This window comes from Bos indicus x Bos taurus, chromosome 5, assembly GCF_003369695.1.
Source record: "Bos indicus x Bos taurus breed Angus x Brahman F1 hybrid chromosome 5, Bos_hybrid_MaternalHap_v2.0, whole genome shotgun sequence".
Lineage (NCBI taxonomy): Eukaryota > Metazoa > Chordata > Mammalia > Artiodactyla > Bovidae > Bos > Bos indicus x Bos taurus.
The window spans coordinates 5,642,497-5,655,052 of record NC_040080.1 but is presented as its reverse complement, the minus strand read 5'-3'; the positions used below and the strand labels follow the sequence as shown (position 1 = coordinate 5,655,052).

General features: G+C 40.1%; 1 protein-coding gene across 3 annotated transcripts in view; it reads right to left on the bottom strand.

Annotated features, from left to right (window-relative positions):
- The window catches only part of EFCAB6 (EF-hand calcium binding domain 6), a 252,818-nt gene that overhangs the window by 159,618 nt on the left and 80,644 nt on the right, over positions 1-12,556 (bottom strand). For all 3 annotated transcript variants that reach the window (XM_027540564.1, XM_027540563.1, XM_027540565.1), the window contains one exon: positions 6,462-6,586. In XM_027540564.1, coding sequence (XP_027396365.1) covers positions 6,462-6,586 — 125 coding nt within the window. The remainder of the gene's footprint in view (positions 1-6,461; positions 6,587-12,556) is intronic.

Genomic DNA, 12,556 nt, shown 5'->3' with positions numbered 1-12,556 from the left:
GCTTTGCTTATGGGACTTCTACAATGCAGTAAAGTAGGTTAACCACTGATTTTTATATGACTCATAAAAATGCTGTGAAGATTGGTTTTATTTCCAAAGGTTTTCCTGCTGTTTATTATTGAGTAATAACAATATTCTTCAATATTTCCAACCCTCTCCACTTTGTATGAATTCACTTTTTCCTGCTAACTGTGATAAGAAGATAAACAAAAGAACCATCAACTTGGTGTAGAAGGTGATGTTTTTAAAAGCTGTATTTCTCGATCCCTGGTCTGGGAATTAAGATCCCCACATGCCATGTGGCATGGCCAAAAAAATTTTTTTTATTTTTTTAAAGCTGCTGGAACAGGGAAACACACATACAAGGGTCTCTATCCACTAAACGAAGGAGAAGCACACTCATTAAGACTTCCTCAGGGTGCACAGGAATATCGGAAATCTAAGGGGGAAATCTTTAAAAGAGTCTAGAGACTCCCAGCGCCTAAGCTCCTTGGAAAGTTGCATAAAATTAACCCAAAATGCGGCTAAATGTACCCATCTCTCTCTCAGGGAGAGGGGGCTGCCTGGGAGAAGACTTGTGGAGAGAATCCAAAGCCAGACATAGAGTCTGGTCTTGGTATATTTGTTGGATTAATGAAATCCGATTTTGTTATCTTAATGACATTCAGTTTCCAATATGGTTTTTTCCTAGGAAAGTGTTTTGACAAAATCAAGAACTTAGGGGAAAAAGCCTAGGAGTGAAACAGAAATCATGTCTTTGCAACACGTCGAACTTTTTTTGGAATTTTCATCGTTACTGTTCATAATGAAACAAAAGAAAAAATGCAAGCAATTCAGCAAAGTATAAACAAGGCCATAAAGATACCCGGAAGTCTCACAACCCACAGGTTTTCATATGGTATTCCAAAAACTCCAACATGGTCACGTAAGAGTATATTACAGCTTTGCAACAATGGGACCATACCACACTTTCAGTTTTAACAATTTTTTTTTTTCATTTAACAACATGTCATGAAACTTCTCCCACAAGAACTAGTGTGTATCTGCACTATATTTTGAAGCAACACAAGGCAACCACCACAGTACTGACAAACAAAAGGTACACTTTTTCGATTTTGTACAAGTGTTTTTTGTAAGTGTTTCCCTGATCCCCAACTGCAATGAGATGCCTCATTACTCTCTCTCATGACACCCCGTCTTTTTAGTCACTCCACCCTAGGAAAATGGTATTTGTAAATGTGTATTTGCTTAACAGCTCTCTCCCTGATATATGGTCACGCAATCTCCATGAAAGCCACGGTTGTGTCTGTTTTGTTCATGGTCTAAAATGAATCACAATTTGGCAAATGGTAGGCACTCGAGGTTCCCGGGTGGTGCAGGTGGTAAAGAACCCGCCTCTCAATGCAGGAGATGTAAGAGATGCCGGTTTGGCCCCTGGGTTGGGAAGATCCCCTGGAGGAAGGCATGGCAACCCACTCCAGCATTCTTACCTGGAGAATTCCATGGACAGAGGAGCCTGGGGGGCTGCAGTCCAATGGGTTGCAAAGAGTCAGACACGACTAAAGCGACTTAGCAGGCACACATGCACACAGGCACTCAATAAATAGTTGTTAAAAATGGATATAGTTTTACCAAAAATGTTCTGAAGAAAGGTTTTTAAGTATAAAAAGCTATTTGACACATCAGTAAAAAGAGAAATAAAATTAAATTATAGCTGAAATGCCATTTAAATATCATCAGACTTACAAAAAGGTAAAAAACGAAGGACTTCAAGTGTTGGTGAGTACATGGGACAACAGGAATTCTCACATGCTCCCAATGTGAGTGTAAATTGGTATTCTGAATTGGATACTGCCAAAAAAGGATGAGAATGTGTTCCCTACAACCCAGCAAGGAATGCCTGGGTATAATTCCCTCTGCACATACACACCAGAAACTTTTGCATATACACACCACAAGATATGTAGGCAACCACTTACAGGGGCATCTTCGGATCAGCACAGAGCCAGAAGCAACCCAAATGTCCGAGCATAGGACAGTCTATAATTTGTGTGTATATAGCTAATGGAAAACCGTACAGCAACGAGAATATGACTACATCCGTGATACGAGTGGATCTCAAGCCAAGCACAAATGGGATGAAAATAGATGGTTTTGCAACTGTGCAAACACTCTATAGAAAAGAAACAAACAAACATCAAGCAGAAGACAACCCAATCTGTAGGAAAACACATCAGCAAAATATATACATATATCACCAGCAAAGCTTTCATACGATAGAAAGGAGCTAAGTAAGAATACAAATTCATTACAACAAAAGCTTGAAGATGCTAAAACGATGAAAAAAAATAGAAAACAAAAGCGTTACTAAGGAACTAATAACAAATTAGGAACAGCAAGAATAAAAGACAAGGCTGAAATTAAAATTGTCAATAAAGGAATGGCTTGGGAATTCCCTGACGGTCCAGTGGTTAGGGCTGAGCACTTTCGCTGCCAGCGCCCTGAGTTCAGCCTCTGGTTGGGGAACTAAGATCTTGCAAGCCAAATAAAGTAGGAATGGCTTGACAGAATCTCAATGAAAGCAGAGGAAAAATAAAGATGATGGCATACTAAGAGAGGATAGTTATCATCAAGGATAGACAAAGATGGCCCAGTGTAAGGATAAGTGGGGAGACCACTGAAGGAAAGAAAGAAATATGCAAGGAAGACAGGAGGGGGTAGGAGGGATGGAGGGAGGAGGTATTCGTGACATGACACAGGGAAACTTTCCCTGGAATAAGGAACTGAATCTTCATTCATCAAAAGAATATACTGTGTTCCAGGAAACGGACAAAATGCTCCATGCCAAGACAGCTCGGTTTTGCTTTTTCATTTCATGGATCAAGAAAAAATACTTTGGGCATCATGGTAGAAAAAAAAAATTATAAGAAGGGAAAAAAAAAATCCGTTGACCTCAGGGTTCTTCTCAAGAACACCCAGTGCCAGAAGACATTGTAGAAAAACAACATTTTGAGTAAAAGAAAGAATGGTGGAAGAATTATATCCAGCCAAGTTGTTGTTCTAATAAAAAAAAAAAGGGAGATAGTATGAAAAAAAAAAAAAGGGAATAAAGCACCCATGAGCCTTTCTTGAGGGAATTACTTGACAATGAAATTCAGCCAACCCAAGAATATATCAAAATAAAGTCCTCTGAAAGGGATGAGCAAGGGGAGCACTGGAGTGGAGCGATACGTACTGAATTCATGTAAATATAAAATGAGGGTAAAACAACTGGGGGAATTATGGTAATAGGACAGAATGTAAATATCATAAACACTGAGAACAAAATACAAACAGCAAAAAATTGTGAGATGGGAGGGAGGGTGGAAGAAACACAGGAAGTGCCAGTCTTGAGGAATTTCACAGCAGAGCCAGCCCTCACTGTCTGTAATTGAGACATCCTTCAAAGCACCGTCATTTCTCCAACTCTTCAAGGCTTTCTTAATCTTTTTTCTTGTCTCAAAGTCCCTCTTGGGACTGAATATTTCTTGTGGTAAAGAAATATCTAAAGTCCAGAAATATCTTTGGCTTCACTTGAGGACTGCGTCATGAAGAGGACCCGGGGTACAGAGCGGGCCAGAGAGTCTCTGGCAGAGCAACCTGGGCAGGTTGTTAAACCTCCTCAAGCTTCGGTCTCCTCAGCTTGAAACTGGGATGATAATGCTACCTACCTTCTAGAGTTGCCATGAGGCCTGAAAACCCAAGGGACGCTTATAACACTGCCCGGCACAGAGGCGGCCCCATTTTTTGTGGTTGCTGTTCAGTCGCTCAGTCGTGTCCGACTCTTTGTAACCCCATGGACCGCAGCGTGCCAGATTTCCCTGTCCATCACTATCTCCCAGAGTTTGCTCAAACTCATGTCCATTAAGTCAGTGATGCTACCCAACCATCTCATCCTCGGTCACCTCCTTCTCCTCCTGCCTTCAAGCTGTCCCAGCATCAGGATCTTTTCCAAAGAGTCAGCTCTTCTCATTAGACAGCCAAACTATTGGAGCTTCAGCTTCAACATCAGCCCTTCCGATGAACAGTCAGGGTTGATTTCCTTTAGAAATCAACTGATTTGATCTCCTTGCTGTCCAGGGGACTCCGAAGAGTCTTCTCAAGCATCACAATTCAAAAGCATCAATTCTTCAGAGCTCAGCCTTCTTTATGGTCCAGCTCTCACATCCGTACATGACTATTGGAAAGATCACAGCTTTGACTAGATGGACCTTATGTTGGCAAGGTGATGTCTCCACTTTTTAAAATGCTGTCTAGCTTTGTCATAGCTTTCCTTTCAAGGAGCAAGCATCTTTTAATTCCATGGCTGCAGTCACTGTCCGCAGTGATTTGGAGCCTCCAAAAAGAAAATATGTCACTGTTTCCATTTCTTCCCCTTCTTCTTGCCATGAAGTGATGGACCAGATGCTATGATCTTAGTATTTTGAATGCTGAGTTTTAATCCAGCTTTTTCACTCTCCTCTTTCACCCTCATCAAGAGGCTTTTTAGTTCCTCTTCACTTTCTCCCATTAGAGTGGTATCACAGCCTTGTTGTGACGAAGGGGCTTACATAACTCAATGAAGCTATGAGCCATGCCATAGAGGACCACCCAAGATGAACGGGTCCCAGAGGAGAGTTTTGACAAAACATGGTCCACTAGAGGAGGGAATGGCGAAACCCCACGCTGCTGCTGCTGCTAAATCGCTTCAGTCGTGTCCCACTCCGTGCAACCCCACAGACAGCAGCCCACCAGGCTCCCCCGTCCCTGGGATTCTCCAAGCCAGAACACTGGAGTGGGTTGCCATTTCTTTCTCCAATGCATGAAAGGAAAAGTGAAAGGGAAGTCACTCAGTTGTTTCCGACTCTTCGCAACCCCATGGACTGCAGCCTACCAGGCTCCTCCGTCCATGGAATTTTCCAGGCAAGAGTACTGGAGTGGGTTGCCATTGCCTTCTCCAAAAACCCTATGAGCGGTATGAAAAGGCAGCCCCATAAAAGGGTTAATTATGAGGTTGATGGTGATGATTTTTTTTCACTTCTGGTAAACTCAAAGAAATTTAAATTAAATATGCCTTATTTGTAAAGAGGAGCATGATTCTCTTCTTATAAAATTATTTCTCTCTGTGTATCCACCCACTCACCCACTGATGCAGCCATCCTTCTATTAATATATAAAGACAGGCCTAGAATTATGTTCACCAAATGTTGCCTTCGATTATTTCTGGGTGGTGGATTTAATTTATTACTTTCTTCTTTATACTTTTCAGAATTGCTTACATCTTTTCGTAACGGTCATGTGTTTCGGAATGGCCGTGTTTTCATGAAAACAATAAATTCATTAACGACAACCAAGGAAAACAAGTTTTTACTAATCTACCAATGGAATATTCATGTGCCCTTTCCTCCAATGCCCTTAATCTATACGGCTTTTGTTAATTTTTTCTCATTGACAATTTTCTGCTGAAAATTTTAAATTAATAATTTACAAAAAGCTCTACATATGTTAGGAACAGTTACTATTTATCTGTCACTTATGTGGCACATGCTTTGCCAAGTTTATCATTTGTTTATGAGAGCGTGTGCTGTACCGATGCTTTTTCATTTTAAGACAAATTTATCAGTCTTTGTCTTTAATGATTTTGGGGCTTTAGTTCATACTTAAAAGTCTAAATTTCAAGACTAAAAATTTTCACTCATATTTTTTACTTTTAAACTTAATTAGTTGGTGCATATAGAATTTATGTCGGTGTGGAGAGTGGAAGGTTCCAAGCTTTTTTCCCCAGATGGCTGTCTAGGGAATTATCTAAATAATAATTACTGAATATTCTCTTCCCTGTCCCCATCACACTCTACTGGAATGCCGCACATCGTATGCTAAATTCGTATATCAAGATCAGTCCATTAACCAACTACTGTTTTAATTCAATTTGAATGTTCACTGCTGTACCACTGCCATATTGTCTTATTATACCTTTATAAAATGTTATATATGTGACAGCATAAGCCCTCTATTGTAACTTTTCAGAACAACAAAAAATATATATGTAAATGTGTGTACATATATAAATATACACACCCAGATTTAGGGAGACCATGTGTTAATACTAAATCTTCCAGTCCAAGAACTAGAAAAGACCTCTTCATCTAGTCAGGCTCTCCTTTATTTTTACTCAGCAAAGTTGTATCATGTCTGTATATAGGTCTAAATATTTCTTGTTAGACTTAGAGCGTGAGTGGCACCAAGGCGGTACCTGAGAATCAATCTCTCATCGAGGTCATTATTATCCATGCATTTTTGTTGGCAGAGGTCTCAGTGTTCTGGGAGATGGAGGCAGGTTACAAACACAGTTTAGAGACACTGTCTAGGCTGGTGGTTTTCTAGAGCTGTTCACTTTCTCGGTTCACAGTTTAGATAACCCTGGCACTGGGAAAAAATCTTACCTCTAGGCAAAAGGCCGTCTCAATTTCATCCAGGGAGTAGTTTTTCCAGATATTGTCAGATACAGCGGAACTGGGGGGTTCCTCTCTTTTGAAACTTTTGACTCGTTGATTCTCCCACAGGACCTCTATTAAAACAAAAGAACTTCAGTTTATGAAGACTGTCAAACATACATTCAAGTATTAAGTACTTCCTTTTCATCACCACCTGCATGTTAAAGGTTAAGACTCAAATAAACCAAAACATAAACCTTTATAATGAGTGCTATTAGAATTCTTAGACATTTTAGAAAAAAATAAAATCAATCTACTTGCTATCTTATCTAGGGTAAATATAGACAGAGCAAATGCACACTAAGTAGACTCATAAAACCATAAAAGTAGTAGAAGAAAATTAAGAAGAATGTCATGTAATACATAATCACTGTGTGAGAAGTCCTTTCCAGAGCATGCATCAGAGCCAGAAATCAGGTAAATAACGGAGAGTCCTGGCAACATAAATATTTTATTTTGATTTGGTTAAAAAACACATAGGTGACAATGAAAGAAAAATGACTGGGAAAAGCTATTGTTAATATACGTGAGGAACACAACTTAATTTCCACAATATATGAGTAGCTCTCATGAATCAGTAAGATAAATATAAATCCCCAATCACACAACAGACTAAGGTTTAAACAGGTAATTGAAATTTTAAAAAAGGAGTTTTTAAAAAGCCAAGCAAGGTATGAAAAACTGCTCAGACTCACTCGTAATTTAAAAGGTCTAATTAACACCAGTTAATTTTTTCCTACTTGTCAAATAGGCAGGGATTAAGGCAAATGACAAAGAAAGAAATCAGTTTCGGCTTGTATGTAGAAAACCTGGTACTTGAATGTTCTCAAATTCCCTTCTAGAACCTTATACTAGAGGAAAAACGGGACAGAGGCATGTGTGCAAGGACACATTCTGTACTGTCTATAAGCGGGGGAAAATGCACCAACTTATATACCCACTCGTGGAAGACTGGTTCTATAAATTATGGCTCACAGACATTAAAAACAAAGGGCCTGTCTAAACCATGAATGCAAAAAATCTTCCTTGAAACTGTTTCATGACTGCAAGAAAAGACAATTTATCATAATTTAATTTTCACTTTAACACTTATTTTGTGTATTTTCCTGTCATCCATCCATCCATCTATGCATCAGAAATAAGACCTGGGAGGATAATACACCAAGAAAACACAGCGGCAGGATTATAGGAAGTGAGAGTTTGTGTTTTGGGGCTTTCTGGCCTTTTTGCGACAAGTATGTATTACTTTTATAATAAAAGAGAATAAAATAAATCTAAGATATAGCCGTTTTCTTTCTCAAAGTCGACTGCAGAGAATCACAAATGGTTTCCCAGATTTATTTCCTAAAATGTCTGCAAATAAGCTCCACTCAAATTAAGCACACTTATAACTACTCAGCTGCAGTTAACAAACTGCTAGTCATCTGGAATTCCATTTTCTACCTCACACACACACAAGGAAGAAAGAAACGGAAAAAAGAGAAGAAAAGTAAAAGGAAAAAAGGAAGTCTCTAGTGGATCCCTGTGGCTACACGATAAAATACAAAGCCAGTCCTTTAGAACGCAGCCTGGAGTGCTGTGGTTCCAGTACGCCGAGTGCTTGAAACGCGGGCTCTCGGAACACGGAAGCTGCGAGGGCCTCACTCACTGAGGGGTGGGGAGCCAGGCCGGTCTCACTCGGGGAGGTGGGTCTCCCCCTGCTTTCCAATGGGGGGCTGCTGCTACTCTAACGGGGCTCACACAGCGAGAAGTTCATCCATTTGCAGCAACGCATTGTGGGTGACTTTTCTACACGCAGGACAGTATTCGGGAAGTGGGCAGAGCAGCTCTAGATACAAAAGGGGGCTGACAAACTCAGCTGTGCCATGTTCACTGGCTCTGCTCTCATCGCAGTCAGACCAGCTTTCCCGCTTCTCTGCAGCTTGGTAATTCCTGCCCCCTCCTGATTTTCCCAAAATTTCCTGTGAAGGATTCTGGTTGATTTGAAATGGAGTGGAGAGGAAACGCAAAACAACTTAAGTGGGCAGCTCTGTATGTCGTAGGTGCAGGAAAAAGGAAGTCCTACCCCAGTGTCCTTTCCTTGTGTGCTCAAATGGATGGCGTTTTTGATAAGCAAGACGACAATGGCTTATTAAGAACAAAAGCAGCAAGTCCAGAAATATGAAAAATTAGTAGAAAGTAAATGTTGCTCTATGTACAGAAGTGGGTCACTGTAAATGTATGAACTAGAGACGCCTTTCTTACAAAACTTAATAAAATAAGCAAAAGGAAAAAGGGTAAAAACCAGCAAAGCAAATAAATAAATTTAAAATAGTTTTATAACTATAACTTTTATACAGTTTGTATAAAATATAAACTATAAATTTCACATAAATTTTTCACTATGCATTTATACTGCCCCCTTCCAATTTTTCCCCCCAAAATTTACACTATGAAAAACTGAAGCAAGAAGAAACTTAATGTGGCAGACAGAAAGTTTTGTGTCTGGTCATGGTGGACTGGCTCATAATGAAGCAACCCTCCCAGCAGACAACAATGACAAACTTTGGCAGAAATATATACAAAAAACTCTCTGAAGGCATTGCAAAGCAAATGACATAAACTGGAGTCAACACTTGGAGAAATGGGAAAATAACTCATTGAGTTTCTTGTTTCCTTGGCCTTTTGCCTGAGGGCAGGCCTTGGCTGGAACATTATGCTAAGTGGCTAGAGTTTGGATATAAATCTAGGATCTTTCTGGTTTTAGGAATCAAAAAAAGAGAATTCAGGACTATCACCGCGACTGGAAAGTAAAAAGGGAAAGCACAAACATAAAGGAAAAAGGGATAGAGGAGAATCTCCAAAGCCTATGAATAAAACCTGCCAAAATCTCCAGCTAACACCACAAACTACAGATGTGCAAAGCAGAAAACAAGACACCCAGCGAAGCCCGAAACAGCAGAACAAAGATTTCACATGTTAACCCGCTTGGGGAAGACAGAGTTTAGTCTCCTACTAAGGTACACTGGCTACCAAAACAAAAACTTAAGTTCTTCAGAGGAACATTAGAGAATTCAGTCTCTATAAGGCAAAATTTACTGTATCTAGGATAATTTCCCAAATCACTAGACATAGACCAAAAACAAACAAAAAACCATAGGACACTATGATCCACGTTTTTTAAAAAGCAAATCAGTAAAGACCAAATCGCGAAATGACCTAGATGTTGAAATTAGCAGTTAAAAAATTTAAAGTATTTAAAAATGTTAAAGTAACAGTGTGTGAGAATATGAAGGACAATATACTCCTAATGAATGAGCAGACAGGAAATCTCAGCAGAATAACAGAAGCTGAGGACTGTACCCTGCGTTTCGGGGAGTCTTTGGTTTTGCCTTTTTTTCCTTTTTGGGCTAGCTGCACAGCTTGCCTGTGGTCATGGTGTATGCAAAGTATGATATGACAGCGATATAACAAAGGAGAGGAGAGAAGAATCCAGAAAACGCTGCTTAAGGTTCCTGTAACTCACGTGAGTTGTGTTTTGCTGTTATTTAGCCACTAAGTCACGTCCGAAGTTTTGCAGCCCGTTGGACTGTAGCCGGCCAGGCTTCTCTGTCCATGGGCTCTCTCAGACAAGAATACTGGAATGGGTTGCCATTTCCTCCTCCAGGGGATCTTCCCAACCCAAGGATCAAACCTGTGTCTCCTGCATTGCCCCCTGAGCCGCCAGGGAAGCCCTTCATGTGAATTAGTATGATATTATTTGGGATTAGCTGAAGATGTATTAATATAAAGGAAAAAAATATGCTTAACCAATCCAAATTTCTTTTGACACAAACTCTACAAAAAAAAAAAAAAAAGAACTAGGGGAGGGGCAAATTAGTGGTAGGGAATTACTATGTATAAAATAAATAAGCTCTAAGTATATACTGTACAGCACAGGGAATGCATCAAACTTTTATAGCTTTAAATAGAATATACTATATAAAAACGCTGAATCACTATGTTGTTCACCTGAAACTGATGAATTGAATAAGACTGTAAATCAACTATAATTCAATACAAAATGTTGAAGAAACCAAATATACTGGGAAAAGCTTATAATAATAATAAATAGCAGAACTACTATATGATCCAGTAATCCCACTTTCAGATGTTTAGCCAACAAAGAATTTAAATCAGGATCTCAAAGAGCTCCCACGTTCACTGCAGCATTAGTCACAATAGTCAAGATGTGGACACACCTAAATGGCCACCGATTGATGAATGGGTCAGGAAGTGTGGTTTATACATATAGTGAAATGTTATTTGGCCTTATAAAAGAAGGAAATTCTGCAACATGCAACATCATGGATGAACCTGGAAAACATTACGTAAAGTAGAATTAGCCAATCACAGAAGAACAAAAACTGTATGATTCCAATTATGTGAGCTCTGTAAAATAGTCAATTCATAGAACCAGAGAGCAGAATGGTGGTTGCCAGGGTGAAAGGGGTGAGGGAAAATGGGGAGTGCTAGTCGATGGGCATAAAAGTTCATAAAGGTTAATAAATTCTGGAGATCTGCCATATAACACTGTGCCTATAGCTAACAATATTGTACACTTAAAAATCTGTTAAGTGGGTAGATCTCAATGATGTGTTTAATATAATAAACTAATTTTTTTTTAATTAAAAAAAAGGGGGAAGGGGATGGTGGATAGAGAAAGAAGGAGAGGAATATAATGTGAAAAATCGAGGATCCTCCCGTGGAATAAAACATAATTCAAGCACAGAATTACTTACAGAACATTTTAATAAGAACACAAATTCATGAAAACAAGAGTTCAATAACAAGATAGTAAAACAGTGAGAGAAGAAAACAATATGGTAGGCCAGAGGAAACAACATTATCGAATAAATAAAGGAGACAAAACAACATGGTCCTTAGTGAAAATCAAATTACAGAGGTAGCTAAAAGACCTAGGATGATCCTTATGTATACAGAGGAAGAGGACAAAGAGAATAAAGCACTTCAAGAGAATGTATTCAATAGAGAAGAGCAAAACCATCCGACATAAGGATAGTTTCTATCATGGAAATGAATCTGAAAAATGGAACAGAAGCTTTATTCAAAGATGTATAATATTACTAGGATTAGAGAGCTGTCTCTCCTTTCCATATTGAGGTATGAACAGATGCCAGGAATAATGCTGACAGTGGTTATTCCTGGGTGGTAGGAACCGTTTGGTTGTTTATTTCACCTTGTTAGTCATCCACCTTAGTGCCTGCCTCCCAGGGCTGCAGGAAGTAGGAAAAGACCCAGTACAGGAGCGTGTTCAGCCTGGTGGCTGGCACTGAACGCACACTCTGGAGGTGAGGCCGGTCACTGTGATCACCAAGTCAGGCACATGAGCCCGCTGCTGACGGACATTCTCTGTGATCAGGCTGGAGCCCGCCTCCTATCCCACCTGAGCTAAGTGTGCACAGCCCAGGCTTCTGCCAGACATGCTACCCCACAGGGCCCTGAGCCCAGAGTGCTTACTCCCCTGGTGCTCGTCACACACATCCTGTGAACCCCAGTCCTGCAAAAGTGCCCCCTTAATCAGACATCCTTCTTCCTTCCATGAACGCCATGACACTTCATTTTTCTCTTGTAGGCATTTAAATAGTTTGTTTTGGAACTGAGTGATTCCCTGGTAGCTAGCTGGTAAAGAATGCGCCTGCAATGCAGGAGACACCAGTTTGATGCTTGGGTCAGGAAGATCCACTGGGGAAGGGATAGGCTACCCACTCCAGTATTCTTGGGCTTCCCTGGCGGTTCAGCTGGTAAAGAATCTGCCTGCAGTGCGGGAGACCTGGGTTCTATCCCTGGGTTGGGAAGATCCGCTAGAGAAGGGAATGGCTACCCACTCCAGGATTCTGGGCTGGAGAATCCATGGACTGTATAGTCCATGGGGTCACAAAGAGTTAGACATTGCAAAGAATCGGAGCTTAACAGTTCAAATCTTGACTCTACCACAAACTAGCTATGTCACTTTGGGAAATTCATTTAACACCCTTGAGTCCAAGTTTTCTCCTCTTAAGATA